At 35.1% G+C, this 26,664-nt stretch overlaps 1 protein-coding gene across 12 annotated transcripts in view; it reads right to left on the bottom strand.

Annotated features, from left to right (window-relative positions):
* Atp11c (ATPase, class VI, type 11C) overlaps positions 1 to 26,664 on the bottom strand; it is a 181,571-nt gene that overhangs the window by 51,637 nt on the left and 103,270 nt on the right. For all 12 annotated transcript variants that reach the window (XR_001782750.1, XM_006528091.4, XM_006528090.4 and 9 more), the window contains 13 exons: positions 22,042 to 22,170; positions 20,270 to 20,373; positions 18,688 to 18,738; positions 17,400 to 17,464; positions 17,001 to 17,082; positions 15,651 to 15,801; positions 14,975 to 15,172; positions 6,649 to 6,810; positions 5,738 to 5,889; positions 5,113 to 5,184; positions 3,875 to 3,948; positions 2,458 to 2,561; positions 1,689 to 1,870 (listed from right to left, as the gene is read on the bottom strand). Coding sequence is in view for 11 of the 12 variants with exons in the window: in XM_006528091.4 (XP_006528154.1) it covers positions 1,689 to 1,870; positions 2,458 to 2,561; positions 3,875 to 3,948; positions 5,113 to 5,184; positions 5,738 to 5,889; positions 6,649 to 6,810; positions 14,975 to 15,172; positions 15,651 to 15,801; positions 17,001 to 17,082; positions 17,400 to 17,464; positions 18,688 to 18,738; positions 20,270 to 20,373; positions 22,042 to 22,170 (1,526 nt within the window). In the remaining variant the exon portion in view is untranslated. The remainder of the gene's footprint in view (positions 1 to 1,688; positions 1,871 to 2,457; positions 2,562 to 3,874; positions 3,949 to 5,112; positions 5,185 to 5,737; positions 5,890 to 6,648; positions 6,811 to 14,974; positions 15,173 to 15,650; positions 15,802 to 17,000; positions 17,083 to 17,399; positions 17,465 to 18,687; positions 18,739 to 20,269; positions 20,374 to 22,041; positions 22,171 to 26,664) is intronic.

Consider the following 26,664-nt stretch of genomic DNA (forward strand, 5'->3'; position numbering starts at 1 on the left):
GTGTGTGTGTGTAAAAAACTAATAAATATTAACACAAAATAAAAACAAGGAAAAATTTAATACTTTGGTTAAATACATGTCTATTACTTTTTGAGTAATTAAAAATTTATTGTATATGTATGGGTATTTTTCCCTGTGCACATGGAATTGTATTCTATGTGCATGTCTGTTGCTCAAGAATGGCAGAAAAAGGAATTGGATAATTCCAGACTCGAGTTATAGATGATTGTGGATACCATGTGGATGCTGGGAATTGATCCCAGGTTCTCTGGAAGAGCAACCAGTACACTAAATTATGAAGCTATCTTTGAAAAACTTGTTTTATTTAAAAAATTAAAACATTATCTTTTTTTAATACATATTTTCTTTATTTACATTTCAAATGTTATTCCCTTTCCTAGTTTCCCCTCCGAAAATCCCCTATATCTCCTCCCCCTTCCCCTTGCTCCCCAACCCACCTAACCTTCACAGGACCTTGGGCCTCTCCTCCCACTGATGACCAACTAGGCCATCCTCTGCTACATATGTAGCAAGAGCCAAAAGTTCCACCCAGTGTTTTCTTTGATTTGTAGATTAGTCCCAGAGAGCTCTGTGGGTACTAGTTAGTTCTTATTGACGTTACTCTTATGGGGCTTCAGACCCCTTCAGCTCCTTGGGTACTTTCTCTAGCTCCTTTATTGGGGACCCTGTGCTCAGTCCAATGGATGACTGTGAGCATCCACTTCTGTATTTGCCAGGCACTGGCAGAGGCCCTCAGGAGACAGCTATATCAGGCTCCTTTCAGCAAAATCTTGTTGGTATCTGCCATAGTGTCTGGCTTTGGTGGTTTAAAACATTATCTTAATCAAATATTTAACCAAGTTCTATAATAATGTCTCAAAAAGCTAAGCCTACATATTTAAGGTTTTAACATTTTATTTTAAAGTGTTCAAAAACATATTCTGGCTTGTAGAAGCAGGTTAGATTAAATTCTTGAGCTATTTACTGTGAATTTCCTTCCTGGTCATTTACCAAAATCCTACCCATTATTCTAGGCACCAGTTCAAATAATGATTCTACAATCCTATCTTATATACTGTGGTTGTTTCATAAAAGTTCCATAAACAATTAGATGATTTAGTAAATATCCAAAAGACCATATTGATAATGGATTCATTTTTTTCTAAGATACATGTATTTACTTTAAAACTATTTCTAGAATTCAAAATCTGCTATATTTTCCATATTTGGTAAAATAAACCAATCTAAGTTTATTTAGACGACAATGCTAAAAGAGATTTCAAAATATGTAAATAAATTACTAATCTGGTACATATCTAAATGTCAGGTCATTAAAATAACAAGAGTACACCTGAAGAAATACAATACCAAAAGACATGCTAATAGGACCCAAAAAAGAGATAAAGAACTACAGGTAGTTAAGGAATGCTGGCTGAGGGAAGAGAAATAGTGTCCTTCCCACCCCCAGGGAAGTGCACACCAATTCCTTAGCCAATACTAAAAAGTCAGCCCTGAAAACAAATAACATTATAGAGACTGAGGCAGGCATTTATATATTTAGGAATACAAATATACACTTAAAGGAAAAGGAAATCATGAATGTAAAAGAGAACAAAGTGGAGTTGGACATGGGAGGTTTTAGAGGGAGGAAAGGGAAGGGAAAAACGTTAACAAGAATATCTAGTTACTTGTCTTCCACAGCAGTGGCTCCAATTAAATTCATGTTAGTCTCAATCTCATCAAAAACCTTTTCCAGTTTTTCTTCTCTATCTTGTAGGGCCATTTTTGCCTCTACTAGTTGTGCATTGATTCTTTCAAAATCATCTGGAGGAATTTCTTTGAAGGCTACACAAAGAGTCCGATACCCATCCTAGAAACAAAGCAGAAGTTCTATAGTTATCTCTGTAATAGCTAAAGGAATGTTATACCTTTTGAAGGTTTATTTTTAATTGTGTTGTGTGTTTATCAGAAGATGTCTCTGTATGGTTATGTTCACATGAGTGCTGATGACTATGGAGGCCAGAGGCATGAGATCTAGTGCTAGAGTTACAGGTAGCTATGAACTATCCAACATGGGAACTGGGAACCAAACTGGGGTCTTCTGCTTTTAACTGCTGAGACATCTTCCTAGCCCAGGCACATTCTTGAAAGGTATTTTCTTTACCCATCTGTATGAAAGAGAAATGCTGATGTTTAACTTTAAATGAATAGCATGCGACTTAAAAGTTAATATTTCGTCAAGGAAAAAAAATCCTTGAAACATCTTCAAGTACTAGTTCTAATCACAATACTGGTCTAGGATAGTAATTTATGTTAAAATAAAGAATATGGGAATATGACCAAATTTCCAAGTATGAAATAAACCATAATTAACATCAATATCTCTTTAGAAACCACAAACATAGCTATCTCCACCATGTGCCCATTTATTTGTTGAAGCAAGGGGTGCAGGCTCACCATTGCATTACGTTCCACATGGTCTTTGGTTAACTCAATTTGATGGCTATGTACCCTGGGAAAAATTGATGAATCTGCTCCTTTACAGAAAAGTAGAATATCTCCTAAAATAAAGAACCAGAGTAATCAACTTAGAATGTGAAGACTGGTAGCAGGATTTTAAAGAAGCGGTAACTCTAAGGTAGCCTTTCTCATGCAACTTCTATATATTTTGATTTTTTTCTGTAATGTTCAACCAAATGAAATAAAATATCTAGAGCTTTAGTTTGTGAGAACAATCACCATCTTTAGAATACTATAGACATAATAAATAAGCCAAATCCTACCCCATGCACTCTTGCTACAATTCCTTCTAGTAGATCACAGAGTACTAGGCTGTGTCAAGGAACTCCAGGTGAGTATCTCTCAAAATGTAGCCAGGCACAGCCTAGAGCCAAACACCAAAAACTCCCAAAGCCCAAGTCCACTCTGAATAAACTAAGAACACTTGCTTGGTGAGCTACACTGGGCTTTTAAGGTTTTTAAAAAGGTATTTAAAATTCCTTTGTATAATGCTGATATTATAAGTGAAGTTTTGGATCATATATTGTTGAGCATTAAGACATTTTATCCTTATAAAGCAAATAGCTGTGCTTAACAAATTAAAGTGTAGTTTTGGGACCAATACTTTGCATGTTATTTTTCAGACATTTTGCCATTTGCAGAATATAGCTATAGATGAGCACACATGAAAATATTTAAATGCTAAATATTTCATTTCCAATTACACAGTGAAGTCTGCTTAAAAGTTATAAACAAATTCCATGATCAAAAACTAAAACCAGTCTCCTGAGTTTGCTGTTATCCCAGACCATACAAGTAAAGTGAACTATACTTCACCATGGCTTTGCCTGCACTTTCTCACTAAACAATTTGCAGTAGATTTAATACTAAAATAAATCAAGTCTATTTTGGAAATAAGCCTCTGGGAGGGGGGTGCGGTCAAAGAAACACAGCGCACACATATACATACATCTGAGAATCTGAACAGGAGGCAAACTACCATAGTACCAAAGACATTGAGCAACCTAGAGATGACAGTACTCATTTCTCTGAAAAGGTAAGTTTTATTCTTTCAGGACCCTTAGCTCTGGAATGAAACAAGAATATTCTTTCCCAGAAATCTAGGTTAACGATACATCTCTACTTTACTTGCTTCCGAAGAGTATCAAGCACTTGTAGAATAACAGAGGTCAGAAAAATATAGACAACCACCAACTTTCTGAACTCTAGGCTGCTATAATTGGTATTTCAAATATTGCTAAAATTTGTAATACTAATTAATCCTATACTCTATAAAATATTTTTCCTCAAAAAGCTTATAAACAACCCTTACAAATAGAAAAAGATAAATAAGTCAAATTTTAAAGATGCCTACCTTTTTGGGTCCTTACAATTACACTCATACGTCGGCGGACAGAATCAAAATTTAAGGTGTGGAGAAGTTCATACCTTAGGAAAGATGAAAAAGTGAAATAACTTAGTTACACTGAGATGAGAAAAGGCATGTGACTGAACCATCTTAATGGACACAAGGCTTTCTTGTTTGGATGTAGACAGTTAGTTTTGTATACTACAAAAAAAAAGTGGTACTTTCCACTTTTCTTCGAAATGTCTCTGTATGCTGAACATTCTGATGATAGCAGTAAAAGTTGTTTTTATTTTTCACTGTATAACTTCAAAAAGAATGACTACATAGGCATGGAAAACAAAGAACTAGCCCATCAAGCCAGATCTGGAGGGGGTGTCCAGTGGGATTATGATTTGAGTGCCTATTACGGGGTCAGACACTGTGCCATGCATGTGTTGAGGAATTGAGATGAATCTGCTGATGACTTTTCTAAGAACTTAACCACATTATAAAGGACACAAAAGGTAAAGAAAATAACTGTATTCCAAGTTCATTAAATACTTCCTTCAATCAAAACACTCAAAAGTGACACCAGAGCACAGATCTTTAAAAAGCCAACTGAAAGAATGTTTCTTGGAAAAGGGTGTATGCTGGATTCTAAAAGAGTGACATGTTAAAGGGAGGGAGGTATGATTTTAGAGCACAGGAAAGAACATGTATAAAAGCACACATGGCAGCACATGGTTCATAAGAGAGTTTAAATTTCCAAAGTTTGGAAAGCTCAATGATAGGAGAATAGCAAGAGATGAAAGACAGAAAATAAGCAGGTGCTGAGAACTGGGAACTTTGGTGCTGTTTTAGAAACGTGGCATTTTATCTTAAAACAGTAAGGCTAGAGAAGGGGTTAAAAAGTATAATAATGACATTATGAGATGACTTGGATCTGTCTATGTATGTAAATCATACAGAAGAGTTAAAAAAGGAAAGGACATGTAAATAAATATTTTCATCTACATTTTATAAATAGTTCACCAAGACTCAGTCTCGACAACATGTAAAGCACACTGGAACTTCTATTCCAAATTCATACTTAGGACATTCTATGACAAATGGCCTTTCCTACCCCAGCTATATCTATACAGACTCTGAAATGGGAAAATACAGTTCAATCCTGATAGGTACATAAGTTTCCTTTCCTTTCTGATTCCATTTATTGTTTACAATTGGGTTAAGAAAGACAAACATCAAAACACAGTGCTACTTACTCTTCTATTTCTTTTCTTTGGTTCTCTACTCTGATATATCCATTCTGATTTCCCAAAAATGTGAACCCAAACCTATGAAAACAAGAAAAAAGTCTTGTATATCTTCAAGGAACAATTTATTTTCTCTTGCCCTGATACTGTCTAAATTCTTTTCCTCTTTTAAACGATCTCAATCGCCAATTTTATTTCCCCTTTCAAGATAAGTTGATAACAAAGAGGAATACAACAACTGCTTACTACTACATTCAAGAGGAAGTCAATTTGTAATTCTAATTTTGTAGCAAAAACAGTATGTGACCTTTTAGGTACTTAGTCATCTTGAATTTCATGGGTAAACTAGATTGTCACTTATCAAATTGCATCAAAATTGCTGGCAGTACTTAGAAATAACATGAGTTGTAAAAATGCTGCTGCTGTTAGATGATTTACAAAATATAATATGACAATTTGGACTAATGACTGGGATGAATACATAAAGCAAACTAAACGAATGCCTCACCATTTTCTGTTTGAACTTACAAAACAGGAGAGGCACATGACTGAGTTACTGAAGCAAATGAAAAACATCAAACAAACGCCTGTCCTCTTCTGCTTTCCCTTTCTCAGAAATTCAAGAAGTACTTACCTTTTAGCTCCTTTCACCAAAGCTATTTCATCTGGTGAGGAGGAGATATATGTGAATCCGGCTCCTTCTACAGGTCCATCAACATCATCATTTGTTTTCATTTCTACAGTGTGACATAAGCATAGGGCACGGAGAAAGAGTGCCTCTCGGTTCTGTGGAACAGAAGCATCAAATTACTATTCTTTTTATTTTGATCACTAGGTAACCCAGACAGTGAACAAATTAAAAATATTAAGGTGACAGAATGTCATAATCTCTCTGAAATTTATAAATTCCAAATACTCAAACGACTACATAGCAACGAATACAATTACTGGTTCCTGGAAGCTGGAGAGAGAGCTCAGAGGTTAAGAGCACTGACTGCTCTTCCAGGGGTCCTGAGTTCAATTCTCAGAAACTACCTGGTGGCTCACAACCATCTGTAACCAAGCTGTATCTGAAGACAGCTAACAGTGTACTCATATATATTATTAACTCATTCAAATTCACATGTAGTATCACCTATACCTAAGGTAGTGACTTCTTTATGGCTTAAGATGTAGTTAGGTATCACAATCTAGCAATTGTTCATGTGTAGGAAGACTTTGATTTACCTAACATGTAAATATTAGGTCTTTAATGATTTGAAGAGACAACATTCTTAGAAAAGCTGATTTTTTTAAGTGAATGCACATACAGCTAAGTTAATATTTTTGTTCAAATGCCATTTCCCATAATTCTACTTCTAAGTTCTAGTTGTCTACAAATGCTAAAAGTATTAATAAAAGAAAGGTGTAGTTAAAAAAAAAGCAAATAATTATTCAAAACTCGTTATCATGCACCCATTGGAAAATTCGGTATTTCTACTATATAGGGATAAAACATGCTTACAAAGATTGATTTCTCAGGTAAAACAACAGAGAAAATGTCACCTTATCTGCTTTATCAAAATAGGCTAAGGGCCCATCAGTCTGAGATAATCCATCAACTTCCTGAGTTGTGCCTTTATATTTGTGCCCATCTATGCAGCATTCAATGAATTCCATGCTATTTTCAGTGAGTGTCCCAGTCTTATCTGTAAATACATAGTCCACCTAGAAACAGGGGCATAAGCACATATATATATTCTTTAGTATAGTTAAGTTTTACTCAGCTAGAAGGCAGTCCTACTTCCATAGCCACAAAAATCACTTCTAAGACTTGTCAAATGTCAGAATTAGAGATGCACTGTTATCAAATAAATGAGAAAATTGTGAGCATTTTCAAAGACACTGAAACTTACTTACATGTAGAAAACTAACAGGACAGAAAACTATGGATTTTGTGAAGCTAAGCAACTTTAATCATTTAATGTTTTTATAAGGTTAAGAAAGTTAATTTTCCAAGGAGGACAACAATAGAGTGAGCACTGCCTACAACTGGCCAGTATATAAGCCAATGGGGGAAATGCAATAAAAATACAGTTGGCATACAATCAAAGAAAACTGATGACAATATCTTCCTCCTTGAAAAGCACAATTAAAATTATATTTCATTTTATAAATGTATTGGGTGTATTTGTGCCATAATATATAACATGCATGCCAATACACAGATAGAGAGGTTGGAGGACAACTTGTAGAAGACAGGTGTCTCCTTCTATCATGTAAGATCCAAAGATCCATCTTAGGTCAACAGGATGCCTCACAAGCACCTTTACCTGGGGAATTCTCTTGTCAGGACATTTTTTAATAAAAATACTTCACTGAAATAAAAGTATTACAACTATAGAACATATAAGACAGAAGAAAGAGAAATGTTAACAGCTATTTAATTAGGAGATACAACAGGTAAAAGGTGGTAAGAGACTGCAAAAAAATATTTTTCCATGCCTCTTTCTCAGATACTACTCAAAACTGTTTCCAAATTTTAAAAAAAGGTTAAAATAGAATATGTAGGTATATTTTTAAAAATAATGGAAAATAAGCCAATGAAATAAATTTTCCATTGCAATAAATCATTTTAAGTACTTCCATTTTATCTCAGTTTTTATCTACTCTATTTATAACATCTGGCTTTTAGAAACCCACAATTTTATTTTCCTTTTTGCTAATTTATGCTTAAATAGTTAATATTATGGGCTGACAGGAATAAGCCTAAGCACAAGAGTCTGGTTTTTATTATGTAGGAAAAGCAATAAACTCCAGCAGTAGTAGCTTTCGAATTCTTCTTCAAAGCTTTGCATGGTACCAACACTGATACAAATAAAGCATTCTAGTCTTCTTTTTCCCTATTCATCTGCCCAGTTTGGATTCTTTTTAAATTGATCCTAGTGGTATTACTTGTGTGTCAGTTAGATTTCTCTAAATAAACTGAAATTTTGGGGGGCTTTCTATTCCTGATCAAAAATATTCACTTTTATTTTTCCAAGAATGGTGGGTTGATTCACATCATGCATTTCAATTAGGATTAGTCCATTCAGAATCTTTTGCATGTTCATATATGTGCAGGCCAGAAGAGAACTTAGGATGTTGTTGTCTAAGAACTATCCTTCTCTAGGATCTCTTACTGACCTAGTACTCTCTAGGAAGCTAGGTGAGGCAGTCACAGTTAGGGAGGCTCGGGGATCTGCCTATCTCCATGTCCTCAGTATTTGGGTTAAAGTGCATGCCATCATGCTGGGCCCTTTGTAAACAGCTCCCAGTGATAGAACTAATACTCCTGTGCTTTTATGGGAACCGCTTTTCTGACTGAGCTGTATTTCTAGCCCCGCCCGCCCCCCCACCACTTCATTAGTGTTAAAGGTGGAAACTGCAACATAAAATGTACAATTTTTTGTGTCCATAGAATAGTTTAGATAGTAAAAGTAAACACTAAGGCAACAAAATATAAAATAAAACAAGCATCTTTTTCAGTTCTAATTTCCTGAATATTGATTCTGTTGGCCCTAGAATCACAGTACTTTTAGAACCATTCTCATATGCTATGTGTTCAGGAAAAGTGGACAGGGGGCTAGCTGTGATTTATATTAAGCACTTTCATATTTAACAAACAGGTATAAAAGGACAGCTTGCTCTTGGGCTCTGCCTAAAGAGATTCTTCTACAATGACAATTTTGAGCTGGATGAAAGGCTTCTCTCTATCAGCAAATACAAGCTCATCAGTTTATGGATGGGAAGCCTACATTAGTTGAATATTAGAAAATACACATTTGATCTGCTTCTGTTTTCTGAAATAGCTTCTAACACACCAGAGCAGTAAGAACATCATTTTGAGATGATAAATGGCTGAATGTGTTGCTTATAATCAACATGGTGTGACAGAAGGAATGTCCCCACTAGATAGTCCTTTGTTTTTCTGGTAGATGATAATAGAGGACTATGTATCTGCTAACACAGATGTTTCTATACCCCCTTTTCATTTCTCAGACCATCACAACTTTTTTCTTTTTTCTTCTTCTACTTTTTTTTTTTAATCCGATGCAATGGTTATAGAATCATGGTGAAACTACTGAGTGATAAGCCTGGTGGTACAGGCCTATGATCTCAGCTACTAAGGAGGCTAAGGTTGGGGTATTACTAAAGCCTGTCTGAGCTACAGAGTGAGTTCAAGGCCAGCATGAATATTTTAGTAAGATCCTATCTCAAAAAAGAAACATGCTAGAGATAAAGCTTAGTACTAAGAGACTTGTTTAACATGTGTAATATCCTTGGTTCAATTTCCAGCACTGAAAAGCCAACCATATATAAAAGCATACACAAACACACACAATAACAAGAACAATAACAACAAACCAAACAAACCCTACAAGTGCTGGATATACAGAAAATTCCTAAGCAAGAAACTTGAGGTTTTTCATTTCCTTCTGTAGAGAATAGGACTCAAGGTTCCATAAATGCAAAGCAAATACTACATACTAAAGTACACCCTCACATCCTATGTTTTAAAAACCTTTAAAACTTCAAAGGAGCTTATGATGTAAATGGGTTGCACCTTTACTGCGCTTGGAACTAACTGTACAGATAGCTGATCACATCTCCACACAACTTCAGCCTATCTGAACAGGAAAGAAGGGGAAGGGTTCCTCTGGACTACTTGCCTACAGTCTAGATGTGCACAACAGACAAGCCTAATCACCCTTCCCAATGTGAGAAAGTCTGAATATCTAGCAAAGGAGGAATCAAAGTTTTGGGTCACAAATGAATAAATGGATTATGCAGTGAGGGCAATCCAATACTACTTAATACCTTAAAAGGGACTCAGAGAAAGAGATGACAGTCCCCTAGTTCAATCAAATAGAAGCCTCTTACTCCTAATTTTAGAACTGTACAAGTTTTAGATAAAGCCTGTATTTCTCAGTATTCTCACTCTGGGAGATATTGTGGATAATGTACTAGAAAAATTATTAATGATTGAGTACAATTTGAGTAATGCCTTACTATCATTTGAGGTTGTATATCCTCTTTATGTAAAAGGATGGGTGTCAAAAATGACAAGACTATTATATATTATGAAAAATCTATTTACTATTAATCTCCCAAACACAACCTAAAACCCCTGGTAATCCTAGAAAGAGATCCATATATTTCATATACTAATGAGATGACTGGTGGCCCTATATACCTAGATACCCTTTTGAATAGGGGAAAGTCACTGAAGAAAGCAAGACATTAATTAAATGGCTGGAATTTTCATCTCTATCTCATAACCCCTGATGGGGAGGGTAAAAGAGCTAAAGGTTAAGGTGATCACCAATGGTCGATGATTTCATCATTATGTTACGTTTTGTTACTTCTATTGAACCCTCAAACCAAACCAAAACAAGGCAACTTTTAAAGTATCTGATCATATGGAGATTTCCTGAAGGTTGCCACAATGGTTTGCACTCCTTCCCATGTACCTTGTGCTATGCACATCTTTCATTTGGTTATTCCTCTATATCCATTTTAATAACTATTTAAATATAATGATAAGCAATATTATTATGTTTCTGTGAGTTTTCTAGATCATGCTGTCAAATTACTGAAATTCAATCAAGGGTCTGTAATAATCTTGATTTATAACTGTATGACCAAAATCACATGCACTTGTGATTGGTGTTTGAATGATGACAGTACTGTAGGACTTAGGCTTCAATTTGTATCCTGAAGTAGACAGTATTAGAATTGGAACTCACTGAAGAATTTGCCTTGGTGTCATATTGTGACAGTGTTGTGTTGAATTACTCTGAGTAGTGGAGGAAAAAATTAAATTTTTCTGCTCTTTTGGTGAAGTTGGTGGTTATATAGGGATTAAAATATTCTTGAGGGGGCTGGAGAGATGGCTCAGGGGTTAGGAGCACTGACTGTTCTTCCAGAGATCCTGAGTTCAAATCCCAGCAACCACATACTGGCTCACAACCACCTGTAATGAGATCGGATGTCCTCTTTGCTATGTCTAAAGACAGCTAAAATGTACTCATATACATAAAATAAATAAATATTTTTTAAAAAGAACTCTTGAACTAGACTAAACACATGAAGTCACCTATTTTGTAAGTTAAACAAAACAAATATCAAATGCTTTAACCTAAAGGAACCCTTAGACTAGAGCTCTGGCTTATCAGTTATAAACCTTGATAAAAATGTCTTAATTTTTCTATAAAGTAAAATACTTGATGTATAAGACTATAATGACTATAGGTAAAGCTTAACAATAAATATGTCCCACCTACTACATATATGTTGATGAATACTGTTGATGTTAGGTCCAGTTCTACCTCCCATTCCCATGTTCCCAGAAATAAGACACAGACTCAAAATATATTTACAAATACCTTGGCCATTTGGCTAGGCTCTTCTCTGACTAGATATAATTTAAAATATCCCATCTATTCTAGCCTACATTCTATCATATGGTTGGTTATCTGTGTTAAAGTATCATCTTGTTGTATCTTCCTGGCAAATCTTCCATACCTGGCTCTATATCAGAATTCTTTCTGCCTCCTGGGTGCCACACCTTGTATTTCCTGCCTAAGCCACAGGTCATTTGCTTGACAGGTGATGCATTCATACATAAGATATTCTCTCTACAGAATACTCTGATTCATTTGACTGATATTAATAAGATTTTTTCTATTGCCCCATTACCTTCCGATTTTCTTATTAATTATAACCATACTAATAAAGTAAAATCTATTATGTTTGTCCAAGCAGGTAGTGGGTAATTGGAGGTTTTTTCTTTCTTTGAACTTCATAACAGTAACTTCAATATGCAGAACACATCTCAGGTACATGTTAGGACCTCAAAACAACTGTATTGGATGAGTTGAATCAAATTATAGCTTAAGAATGATGCCATATAATTAGATATAGCCACAAGGTTGAAGGGATATAAGAAAGGATATTCCCCACAACTTTTTCAAGATCTACTAAAACTATTCAGTTTTATGAAAGATTGTTACTTTATCAAAACATATCTTATAATTTTATAATTGAATTAAGAATCTGTTCTTTTATTTATTACACCAAAAACTGTCCCAATAAACATGTTCCTCTACTTTTTTCATACTAATGTGTCACTAAAGCAAATATTTACTGTGGCCTTGATGGCAATAAACTGATACTACATTTAGAAACATAAAAAGCTCTACAGCTTGAATTGTTACTCAAAGATAGGAAATTGGTTACACTTAATTTTGTGTGTAACAGTCCATTGAGTGCTAAATAGCCCAAGAAACTATTTCAAGACTTCTTTGTATTTTTATTCTTGTACTTTCTACACATACAAGCTAATAATGATTCCAAGTGGTTTAGGCATTGTATTAATTAAAGTAGTAATATGCCATTAACTTTGTGATTTGAAGAAATGATAACCATATCCAGAAATGCAGTTTGGCTGGGAAATTTAATGGAAATGGAAACAAACGTGGTAGTTTCTTTCCACTGAGCAAATTTACCAGATCATTACCCAACCCTCTACTTTATTGCCTATACTCTTAATACAATCTAGAAGAGCCAGAGTATTCATATAGGTAATATGTATACTTGTGAAGAGGAAATATGAAAAAATGAGGCAAGAGTCCTATCAAGAGGAATCTGCCCTAGGCATCCTGTCTGCCTCTAGAATGCATTAAGTTTAAACTATGGAATGATAGTTATCATATTTGCATTGAAAGTTGAAGCTAGCCTTCACTTCTGCCTCTGGATAAGTAAATCCCTATAAGCTTGCAACAAACATGACACATATTTACTTAGTGGACAGTATGAGCTGGTAGCTTCTGCATTTATATGTTTTCTTATGCCAAAAACCTGTAGACTTAAGCTTCTCATTGGGATTAAAGTAACTCTATTCAACCTTGCGCCTATGTGCAAATACACGGCTTAATAAAGTTGGCATTAAACAACATTATGAACTAACCAGTACCCTGGAGCTCTTGACTCTAGCTGCATATGTATCAAAAGATGGCCTAGTCGGCCATCACTGGAAAGAGAGGCCCATTGGACATGAAAACTTTATATGCCTCAGTACAGGGGAACGCCAGGGCCAAAAAGTGGGAATGGGTGGGGAGGGGAGTGGTAGGGAGGATATGGGGGACTTTTGGGATAGCACTGGAAATGTAATTGAGGAAAATACGTAATAAAAATATTTAAAAAAATAAAAAAAATAAAGTTGGCATTAACTGTGGCAGCTCAATTAATCAATAAAAGAATCTTTAGGAAATCCACGGGAAATGACACTGGTTCACTTATTTCTTGTACTGTTTCAGCACTTCCAGAATCAATGAGGAATGTAGATTCCAGGGTCTGAGCTACCAATATCTGAAGTCACTTCTAAACAGAATAGCATGTGCAAAGTCCTTTTGTTCTTTTCCATGTCAACTGTGAAATGGTACTTTGGTTTAGGCCAAGATTGTGCCAAGAGCGCAAATAGGGGCTGGAGAGATTGGCTCAGTGGTTAAGAGCAGTGACTTATCTTCCAGGGAACCTATGTTCAATTCCTAGCACCCACACTTATAACCACTTGTAACTCTAAATCTTAAGAGAATCTGATGTCCTATTACGGCTTCCAAACACATTGTACACACATGGTCCAAAAAACATATATGAAGCCAGAATACTCATAAACTAAAATAAAAATAAAGGTTAAAAATTAAAATGTGTAGATATAGAGAGTCCAAGGAGAAGAAGAGCTAAATTTAAAGAGAGTTTTGAGGTACAGATGCAAAATAGCACCATTTCAAACAAATGTGAGGCTTTGTTCTAGCCACCATTTCATTGCCTGAATTTGCATTTTCTACTCACAGAAATGATATTTGTACCACTCTTATAAACTATCATGAGAATTAACTGAAAGAAAAAAATTCCATTCAACTATAAACATTAGATAATACATAGCAAATTTAGACAAAGGGGAAATCTTTCTCAATACTAATAAGAAAGCCAGGTCAAGTCTCAAGTCTATATTGATTGACTTGGGAAGCTGAGGCAGGAAGATCACAAAGGGAAAAATTGTCTAGGCTACCACATGAGTTCCTGTGCAATTAAGCAAGTCCCTGTCTCACAATTAAAAGTAGAAAGAATATATTCTAACCCAGTGGTAGAGCATGTGCCTACCTTTCTTCATATCTCAGGTTCAATCCCAAGACCAATAAAAACAAACCACTAATGAGAAAAGCACTTAAGAAGTCATTGCTTAAATCACATGTTACACTGTATCAGAAAATAAAGGCACCTATGTTAGAAACAAGGGCAGTGTCTTGGTTACCCTGTTATATGAAGCAAATATACTGGGAAATGGTATTGAGGAGGAAGGACATGCCTTTATGTTTTTCTTTCATTTATATTTTTATACCGGAATACACATAGCTTGCTAGGTCTATGTTCAATGTCATAAGAAATGCACCCCAGAAAATATCAATATAGGATAACTATGGTTAACAAACATGCATGTGTAAAATAGCAATATTTTATTATACTTCATTCTATTCAGAATTGATTATAGGAAGTAAGGAAAACCACATTTCATGTTTTTATCTGACAGTATCGTTTGGTGAACTTTTATATAGATTTCTGTAATATTTATATTAAATGCATACATTTTATCCTTTGTAAAAATACTAGTAAACAATAACTGAAGTGGCAGTTGTGAAAATATTGCAAACCTTTAATTATTTGTCTACACTAAAGATATTCCTTTGAATTATATGTCAATAAAAGAAATGGTTACTTATATTGGTATTCCAGACCAGAAAATGTTTTTACTATAGTAGTTTAATTAAAGCAAAAACTGTGTTCTCACCTGACCAAGTTCTTCATTAAGGTCTGATGTATTAACCAAGGCTCCTTCATTAATTTCTTCATCAAAAAAGTCTTTATCCCATGAAATAAAGAATGACCCTAAAAATTTCTGCATTTCTACTGTGACATACATGGAGACAGGTATAATGAAGTTGAAAAGAACCATGAATGATAAAAAGTCAGTGAACATTTTCAAAACCTAAAATAAGAGATGGTTCATGTTAATTAGATTCACAGCCTTAGATGAATAAAATATAAAATGGCTTTCTTTTGTTTTAATGCTTAACACACTATTAATATAAAGAAACTTCCTAATGACACTATATCATTATATTCAAAAGTATTAGTATTAACAACATTTTAGAACACTATGAATTTTATCTATATTTTTCAGCTTTCTACTTTAATACTTTTTCACCTCATTAAGTCCTAAATTCCTCCTATCCATAGATGGAAACATTCAAAATTCATATATAGATAGGAATACAAGTTCATATTGAATTAAAATGCCAGAAAGCTCATTACTTTTCAAATCTCTTAATGAAAGAATCAAAAAAACATAGAGATATATAAAATAAAAACAAATCTAAATCAAAAGGTCTCATTTTTCTGAGTAGTGTTTCAGTGAAGGCTAGTCTAATCACAAAGAGTAATTCTTCTCACAGCAAAGCAATTACCTGAAAAGTTTCCCGTTCCTTTTGAGTCTTTTGGTTATACCATGGTTCATCATTGTATGGGGAACTTTGCCAAACATACTTAAGAGTTGTGCATACTGCAGCTTTGGTCAGTAAGATAAATAAATAAACAATCAAGAAGGCATTAATAGATCTGAAAAACAAGATTGTATGCCTAGTTACTTAAGATATAAACAAAACAGAAATGTAAATGTTCAATTTGAGTCTACTTTAGTCTTAACTAAGCGAAAGCGTCTCCTGTGTATGCTATATAATCACAGCCCAATGTTTTTATGTAAGAACTTTAATGATCACAGCTGAAGAATCACTGTTTAAGTGGCAAAATGGAAAATCTAGCCCTGGACTGTTTATTGATCACTAATGTTCCCCAAGGCACAATATCTGGCTAGTCAAATACACCTTTACCAAGGTTCCTGTAAAATAACTGGAAATAGACATATCCATATGTTTTAGTAACTACTTAACCTCTATGAAAAGTGTATTGCCTCTCCCCGCCAAAAGACTAAATATTTCAAATTAAAGGTAGAATAGCAAATGTGAATCCCATTTTTAACAGCATAATTCTGAATAAGACACAATGAATCATATCCATTCCTGCAAAGAGAAGAGTATGTCTGGCATGGTGGTGTCTATAAACCCCCGTAGCTGGATTTATATTGGCAGGCAGGAGGATTACAATATCAAGACCATCCTCAGCTTAAGTAGCTAGTTTAAAATCAGTCTGTGCTGCAAGAGACTCTCTTCCCCCACCTCTCTCCCTCTCTGTCTGTCTGTCTCTCTCTGTCTCTTTGTCTGTCTTACACAGAGAGAGAGAGGCACGCACACACACGTGTGTTGTATACACAGATACACAAACAAAAATTTAGTTAAAATTGAATTAAATTTTAAAAATTAATTAAAATTAAAAAAGAGAAACCTCTGTTAGTGTCACCTTACTTGCTCTACCACTCCAATGTCTATCTCAACAATAATGTAGAACTAACATACACATATCAACTAAATGACCCCAAATCCAGCAACAGAAGGAAAAGAATTTACACTTTACATAAATGGTATCATTTAAAAACTATGTAGGCTTATTGAAGTCATGTACCATCTTGGAGACCCTTTCTTCATTTCTAATATAAATAACTTCATAGGATTATTTAGAGGATTGAATCAAATCAAATCAGAAATAAATTAATGAGGACCACTTCAGAAGCAGAAATATGTGCTCAAAATGGTAGTTACTGTTATTGTGGGTTCTGATTTCTGCTATTGCTATTTGGAGTTACTGAAGAAGTAACTATTTCAATCAACATTGACTAAAATAAAATAGTGGTTCATACTAACTTTTCAACAGCAGAACATTTCTGAGATTTCCCTTGGTAGTTCAAAGCCATTTTGGTTTCCATCCCAGTGTAAACAGCAACTCCTAAAGAATAACAGAATGTAACAAAAACCTAGTTATTGGTAAATTTGTTAGCCAACACCCTGCCTATTTGGTTCTGTGCATTTTTCAGTCTATGATGGTGAGAATTCAAAGTTTTCTTTCTACTCATTGTTGATATTATTAATTATATTAAAATTTAAGTAGGATACAATGTCAGTCATGTTAATTAAATTTTCAGCACATAAATATACATTGAGAATAAAAGGCAGGTATCTGCCATGTTCACTTTTAGCATGCATTATTTTTTTCTCCATAGATTTTAATAAACATTTTAACAGCATATGTTTAAAGTTGTTCACCATATATCTTCTTGGTATTTTTAAGTGTGGCTCCTTTCAGCAAAAGATTTTCAGGTCCCAAAGACCTAAATAAAAAAGAAGCACACTTTATTTAAACAATGTATATAATGTCATCAACACTGGGGACAGATTTTTGCCCTAACATACACCTATCTCCGAGGGCTTCAAAATGTATCTATTTCCACCATATGCTTACTCCCCAGGATGAGCAGACGGATCCCTCCTTCCATCTGATGTGACTTGAGGGTACAGCACAGATGGAAGCAGTCCAGGAGTAGCCAGCAACAAGCAAAGGTTAAAAAAAAAAGGTACAGAAGGATCAAAAGCTTATGATTCATAGATGGCAAAACAAGAGCTACAAGAAGTGAGAAATAGAGGATCACAGATAAAAGACTGAGAAGGCAAATGACAAGCTGCAAAACCACAATGATGTCTTTGTAGTGAATAAAATTGATTTCTGGGGGATTAAGGCAAAGTGAAAAACTGAGGCACTTAATTCCATGATAAAGGAGGAAAGAAAGCACCCTGTTCGTATGCATTGCCTCAGAAATGATGAACCTTATATTTTACTTAGGTCCAAGCAATTCTTCTAGCACTTTCCTCACTGTCTAGAGCCGTACTTGCTCTCCCATAAACCACTTTTCTTCAACGTTATTTTCATCCTTCTCAGCCATTATACAAGCAGGGAAAATATATGCAATGTCTAGAACAGGTTTGGGAAAGCAGGTACAAAGCTCTGCTCTTTTATATTTTTGAATGAAAACTCATGTCTATAATGATTAGGTTTGTATGGATGTACCTTGCCACAGAGTGTGTATGAGTAGCAGTCAGAGGATAAGGTTTTTTGGAGTCAGTTCTCTCCTTTCAACTTTAAAGTGGGTTCTGGGGATTAAGGGGGAGTGGGTGGGTAGGGGATTGGGGGGGTTGGTATGGGGGACTTTTGGGATAGCATTGGAAATGTAAACAAGGAAAATACCTAATAAAAAAAAGAGAGAGAAAAAAAAGTGGGTTCTAGAGATTTGGGGCAAGTATCTTTATTGGTTGAAACATTTGGCTGGTCCCATGGAGCTCTGTTTGGGTTTTTGTTTTTGGAAACCCTATGTATTTATTTCAATAATAATCTACCCAAATACAGAGAAACCCTACCACCACAACCCTACTAGTCAAAAGGTTACTTAGCTATCTTCTTTTCAATATATTTAAAGAAAGGCATCTGACTAATTTAGTGGGTTTAAAAGAGAAATATCCCTCCTTTCAAAAGGATAGATAAAAGGAATATCAAACTAACCTGGCAACAGCCTCAATACTATTACTATAGATACTGATTCGCCCAACAAACCTGTTAAAACAAAACAAAACAAGACAACATACTAGCAAGTATAAAATCCAAATAGCAGCAATTGGAAATTCATCAGATTAAAAAGAATAAAAGAATAAAATTCTGAATAAATTGAAAATTCATTGAAAATTTTACTAAGCTTCTGAAAAAAGTCAAAATTATAAATTATATAAAACTTAAACCTAACCTTTAAAATAATATTACAAGTTTTAGGAGTATATACAAAGATTTTAAATCAACTAAAATTCTACTTGGTTATCAATATACACAATACCTCCTATGACACCTTTCTACAAATAATGTGGCTTTTATTTTAGATTCATGTGGAGAAGAATGGTTTTTCTCCTTAAAGGTGGAGAAACGTTTGGTTTGGTTTGGTTTTAGTTTGAGACAGAGTTTCTCTGTGTAACAGTTCTGGCTATCCTGGAACTCATTCTGTAGATCATCTGGCCTCAGACTCGCAGAGATTCACCTGCCTCTGCCTCTCAAGTACTGGAACTAAGGCATGCACCACCACTGCCCAGCTGTGGCTCTAGTTCTTAGTGTCAAGGTGAACATAACAAAGAGAAAGAGGAAACAAAGAATGAAAGGGAAGGCAACATTCTCATAATAGGATAATTTTCTCTACTGCTCCATATCAGAGAAAACAAATTCCAGACATTTAGTCTTCCAGCATGAATTAACATGATGGATTGCAGCCAGGCATGGTGGCGCACGCCTTTAATCCCAGCACTCAGGAGGCATAGACAGGAGGATTTCTGAGTTCGAGGCCAGCCTGGTCTACAAAGTGAGTTCCAGGATAGCCAGGGCTATAAAGAGAAACCCTGTCTTGAAAGACCAAAACAAAACAAAACAAACCATGATGGATTGCTTACATAGCAGATGTTATGTGCAACAGTGGTATAGAATGAAATTAGTTAAAAACTATTACTATATCTTCGGCAGTACCATACCCTAATCAAACTAATGAGTCTTAGATTCTAATGTCAAATTTTTTTGACAACCACAATGAATATTTATCAGAAACATACATCCAAGAACCAGAAGAAAAATATAACATTTTATTGGTCCTTGAACTTAATGGCTTAAGGTGGACCACAGATAGCCTATTTGTAATCTTCAGTTCATCATACTCACTAACAAGAAAGGATGACATGCCTATTAATTGGACTGTCCCATCTTCTCCTTTTTTGATCACGTTGGCTAAGATGCGAAAGGTTTATTTTTGTTTTAATTAACTCTAGATACTCTATTAGTCTAATAGATGAAGCTTAGGTTAACCATCTAAAAAACTGATCCAAGTAACTAAAAGAAAAGAAAAACATAGGACGCTTGGGTCCATAATGATTTATCTTAAGCTGGTAATGAGCAAGGCTAATTTGATTCATCTCCCTTCCTTGGAATAAGAACAGCTTATAAAAACATACAAAGAGCAAGCTGGTAAATAAGCAGTGGGTATTTCTTTGCTACACTGGTAGGAAAAAGAAGCAGAGACAACAGACATAAGTAAGGTGAAGCAAGGTCTTCTTACCTGTAGAGATCAGGTTGAGGCTGCTCACATTCAATTGTTGCTCGGAGATTATCAATGGATTCGGCTGTACACAGTGCAATGGTATCTCGTACTGCATAATGTGTCTATATGACAGCAGAAGATAATCAAATATAAATTATTTCTTTTTTTATAACTATATAAAACTGGTTCCAGAAACAGCAATGTTTAACAGTAATAGGGATCAGCGAATATTACAAATGTTGATGGATATTACCCACCAAATATAGGATACTATTTTAAACTACCAACAACTAGATAATTATCTCTGCCTCAAAAGGATTTCAAAGGGAAAAGAAAAACAACTTAAAACTTTCCTTGAAACTGACAGTTGAGAGTATTGCATTTGTAGCATGCATATAGTTAACTGAAATCCCCATGAAGATTTGAAGAAATCATTAATGGTTCCATTACACAAACAGATTTTTCTTATACAAACAATTTAAGTAATGATTTTGAAACTGTTCAACATGGGTATATTTTATATAGAAGCAGGAAAAGAATGTCTTATGTTCAATGATTAAGACACTTTGTGTGTGTGTGTGTGTGTGTGTGTGTGTGTGTGTGTGTGTGTGTGTGTGTGTGTAAAACACTCTTAATTTATCCAAATGAAAGACAAGGTCCAATGAACCTATTTATAAACTGTGAGCAAACGTTAGTGCAAATTCAAGTATTATGTACAAGGGAAAGCTGGTGACAGTCTTTAGAGATATTAGAGAACTTCTTGCTCTAAATTTAAAACTACTGACTGACTTTAAGCTCTCTGATTTATTACCACTTAATGAATAAAAGAAAACTGAAAATTTCTTTCTCTACACAATATTTTCCATGTTAGAGAATCTTTAGGTAGATTTCTGTATTTTATTCTGATAATTCCTAAAATGTAATTCAGTTTTTGAACAGTTGAGACACCAATAATTTAGTGCCCTGTGTTTGAAACGCAGAATCAGTAAATAGTAACAGGTAACACATCTATCTATCTATCTATCTATCTATCTATCTATCTATCTATCTATCTATCTATCTACCTACCTACCTACCTATCTATCTATCTATCTATCTATCTAATTTTATGTATATGGGCATTTGGGATATAAGCATGTCTGTCCACCACTTGTGTCCCCATTGTCGGAGAAGGTCAGAGAATTGTATCTCCTAGAACTTGAATTACAGATGGTTTGTGAGCTACTATGTAGGTTCTAGGAATTGAACCTGGGCCTCTAGACGAACAGTCAGTGCCCGTAACTATGGAGCTATTCCACCAGACTCAGAATTAATCTTTTAAACAAAATTACACAATTCTTTAAAAATAAAAGTAGATCAATTAAAAAGTTATAGTACTTGAAGCCATTCTGGTATTTATGTAGTTTTAGCTCACAAGTATTCTCAACTATAAACATCTAGATGTACCTCAGTGGTAGTTCTACTGTGCATGTGTGAGCCTAGATCTCAGTCCTAAGTACAATAACAAAAACACTAACAAAAAGCCTAAATAAAATGTTAATTGAACTATATCAATATTAAATTTAAGTGGTACTACAAAAATTGTAATGGCTCTTTTGTAGGGGCCCAAACAACACAATCCTATTCTCCCAATTGGGCATTTACTTAGAAGCTAAGGTAATTACATAATAGCTGTCTACAAATACAAACCTTTCATAAAATGAGTTAAGGGACTAAAAAGTGTTAGGAGACAGTACTGTCTTATTAACCATTCTGAAAATAAAACACTCAACAGGTTTAATCTCCATTACCTTGCAATTAGATTCACCATCAAGACTGGCTGTAGTGACATAACAGGTTCCATCAGTTGTGCAGGATGACAGAAGTATAAGATCACAGGGAAAGGTTTCATTTGCCTGTACTTCTACTACATCACCAACCTAAAACAGCAGAATAAATATTTTAAATCCTAAACAAAGCATTTAGTATACCTAACATTTAAGCTAAAATGTTAATAGACATTATAGATCTGAGGCTTGGAGAGTATCTAAGCATCATATACCACATGCAAAGAGATGAATCTATTATTGGGCACTCAGAATTTTGTTTAAGGTCATAGGCCTTAGTATGCTTTCAGAGTATCTTAGCACTGTTGTGTAATAAATATCCTGACATCCATGTTCTGTTCTCTGCTATTTCTGGCATTGACATATAATAAGACAATTATCATTGCCATTTCAAGAATAAAACAAGAAAACCTATAGGTTTCAAATTAGGTACTTCAAGACAGAACCCTCCACATCTTCATTTTGAACCACATATATGTCAGCATTATTTTGTCTGTAGTTGTGATTATTCGGTTCCTTCTAGTGTTTGAAAACCTCAGGTAATATAATATGGGAGTGGTGGACTTTTCCATATGTTAATTTAGCTTTCCAATAATTCATCTATTAAGAAGACTCACTTTATATAACAATAAAATCTCATATAAGCTAGAAGAATCACTTTATAGAGCAATAATAATCACTTATCAGCAAGTATGCTAACCCCAACAAGAGGAAAACCTTGAGAGATGAAACCTTGAACCATTCAATGATGCAGAGAACAAAGCCCTAGTTCATGTCTCAGATTTGTGACTAAATGATATGACCTTAGGTAAAAGTCTTAGATGATTACAATGACTGCAGAAGATGCATGTTTGAAATGATACAAAGAAAACATTAAGTAATGTGCCTGCCCTGCCTTATTGGAGCTCCATCTTCCTCTGGTCCCACACCTCTACCTATAATATTGAATTAGCACTCTGTTCTTCATCCTAGAGCTCTGTATGCCTCCAGTGAGGCCTGCTCTAACCCAAGATACACAGGTGAGAGAGCCACACCTAAACAGCCACCAGTCCCCATCAAGAACACAAGCTGGATATGTATCAAAAGATGGCCTAGTCGGCCATCACTGGAAAGAGAGGCCCATTGGACTTGCAAACTTTATATGCCCCAGTACAGGGGAACGCCAGGGCCAAAAAATGGGAATGGGTGGGTAGGGGAGTGGGGGGGGTGTGGGGAACTTTTGGGATAGCATTGGAAATGTAATTGAGGAAAATACGTGATAATAATTTAAAAAAAAAAAAAAGAACACAAGCTGGGAAGCTTTGAGCTCTGCCTGGCCATATCAGAGCTCCATCTTCCTTCTGGCCCACACCTCCACCTGCAATAGAGGATCAGCACACCCATCTCCAGCCACAGCTCTCTTGCCTCTCCAGAGGTCCTCGGCTATCTGGGACAGCCAGTCCCAGAGGCTTACTACTCTCAAGGGATACCAGGCCAGCCAATATCAGAAACAACCAAATAGCAAAAAGTTAGTACAATATGGTACCATAAGAATGCAGCCCTCCTACTACAGAAACCAATGGATATTGTACCACACCTGAAGAGCAAGACTGACCTTCAATCTCATCTCATGAAGAAGATAGAGGCCCTTAAAGAAGATATAAATAAATATCTTCAAGAAACAGGAAAACACAATCAACCAGGTAGAAACCCTTAAAGAGGAAACAAATCCCTTAAAGACATAGAGGAAAATGCAAACAAACAGGTGAAGTAAATGAAGAAAATAGTCCAAGACATAAAGATGGAAATAGAAGCAATAAAAAAACACAAGTGCAGGCAATCCTGGAAATGGAAAACCTAGGAAAGAGAACAGGAACTACAGATATAAGCATCACCAACAAACTACAAGAGATAGGAGACAGAATCTCAGGTGTAGAAGATACCATACAAGTAAGTGGATATAATGGTCAAAGAAAATATCAAATGTAAGAAGTTCCTAACTCAAAACATCAAGAAAATTTGGGACACTATAAAAAGACCAAACGTAAGAATGATAGGAATAGAGGAGAGTAAAGATTCCAAGTTCAAAGTGCCAGAAAATAATCTTCAATAAAATCATAGAAGAAAACTTCCCTAAACTGAAAAGGTCCCTAAAACAGTCAAGAAGCCTACAGAACACTAAAAAGAATAGACCAGAAAAAAATGCATCCCACCATATAATAATTGAAACACTAAATGTTCAGAAGAAATAATATGAAAAGCCACAAGAGAAAAAGACCAAGTAACATAAAGGAAGACCTATCAGAATTACACTGGATTTCTAAATAGAGACTCTAAAAGCCAGAATACCCTGAGCAGGTGTCTTGAAGACCCTAAGATGCCATCCCAGGCTCCTATACCCAGTAAAACTCTCAATCACCATAGATGGAGAAGCCAAAATATTCCATGACTAAATGACATTTAAACAATATCTTTCTATTAATCCAGTTTAGCAGAGGATACTACAAGGAAACCTCCAACACAAGGAGGTAACTGTACCCAGGGAAACACAAGAAATTAATAATCTCACAGAAAAAACAAAAGAGCACACACACAGTATCACATCCAACAATAAAAATAATAGGAGCTAATAATCATAATATCTCTCAACATCAATTGACTCAATTCACCAATAAAAAGACACAGGCTAACAGAATGGATGCAAAACCGGAATCCATCATTCTGATGCATATGAGGAAGACAGCTTGGCAACAAAGATAGGCACTACATCAGAATAGAGTGCTAAAAAAAGATTTTCCAAGCAAACAGATGCAAGAAACAAGTTGGAGTAGCCATTCTAATAACCAATAAAATAGACTCTCAATTAAAAGTTATCAAAAGACATAGGGAAGGACACTTCATACTCATCAAAGGAAAACTCCAACAAGAGGTAGTGTCAATTCTGAATATCTATGCCCCAAATGCAAGGGCATCTACCCACATTCATAAGCTCAAATCACATAATAGTGGAGACTTCAACACCCCATTCTCACCAAGGAACAGGTCATTGAAACAGAAGACAAACAGAAACAATAAAACCAACAGACCTTATGAATCAAATGGATCCAGCAGTTATCTACAGAACCTTTTATCCCAAAACAAAAAGAATACACCTTCTTCCTAGCATCTTATGGTTCCTTCTCCAAAAATTAACCATATAATCAGGTACAAAGTAAGCCTCAACAGTGCCTCCATAAAGTTAGAAAGTTCTCATACCAGCAATTTAAACACACACCAAAAAGCTCTAGAAGAAAAAACAAAACAAGCATACCCAAGAGGAATAGAATGCAGGAGATAATCAAAATCAGGGCTGAAATCAATCACAGAAAAAAAATTACAAAGAATCAATGAAACCAAGAGCTATTTCTTTCAGAAAACCAACAAGATTGAAAAACTCTTAGCCAAACTAACTAAAAGGCACAGAGATAGTATCCAGATTAACAAAATAAAAAATGAACAGGGAAACACAACAAAAATCGAGGAAATTCAAAAACATCAGATCTTACTACAAAACCCTACACTCCACAAAACTGGAAAATATTAACATAATAGATGAATTTCTATACAGACACCACTTGACAAAGTTAAATCAAGATCAGGTAAATTAATTAAACAGTCCTACAATTCCCAAGGAAATATAAGCACTCTCAGCACACCCCCCCCCCCCAAAAGCCCCGGGGCCAGATGGTTTTAGTACAGAATTCTACCAGACCCTCAAAGAAGAGCTAATACCAATACTTCTCAAACTATTCCACATAACAGAAACAGAAGGAATACTACCTAATTCATTCTATGAGGCCATAGACACCCTGATACCTAAACCATACAAAGACTCAAGAAATAAAGAGCGCTTCAGACCAATTTTGCTTATGAACCTTACTGCAAAAACACTCAATAAAATTCTCACAAGCTAAATCCAAGTAAACACCAAAAACATCATTCATCATGATCAAGTAGGCTTCATGCCAGGGAAGCCAGGATGGTTCAATAAAGGAAAATCCATCAATATAATCCACGATATAAACAAACTGAAAGAAAAAAATCATATGATATCCCACTAGATACTGAAAAAGCCTTTCACAAAACCCAACATCCCTTCATGTTAAAACTCTTGGAGAGATCAAGGATTCAAAGCATATACCTAAACATAATAAAAACAACATATAGCAAGCTAATAGCCAACATTAAATTAAATGGAGAAAAATACAAATCAATCCCACTAAAATCAGGGAAAAGACTGGGCTGCCCACTCTCTCCTATCTATTCAATATAATACTTGAAGTTCAAGCTAGAGCAATAAGACAATAAAAGAAGATCAAGAGGATACACATTGAAAAGAAAGAAGTCAAAGTATTTCTATTTCCAGATGATATGACAGTATACATAAGCAACCCACAAAATTCCAGAGAGGACCTTTAGCTGAGAAGCAGCTTCAGTAAAGAAACTGGATATAAAACTAACTTAGAGAAATCAGTAGCCCTCCTTTATAAAAATGATAAATGGGCCAAGAAAGAAATTAGGGAAAACAATAACCTTTACAATAGCCACAAATAATATAAAACATCTTGT

The sequence above is a fragment of the Mus musculus genome, chromosome X, assembly GCF_000001635.26.
Source record: "Mus musculus strain C57BL/6J chromosome X, GRCm38.p6 C57BL/6J".
NCBI lineage: Eukaryota > Metazoa > Chordata > Mammalia > Rodentia > Muridae > Mus > Mus musculus.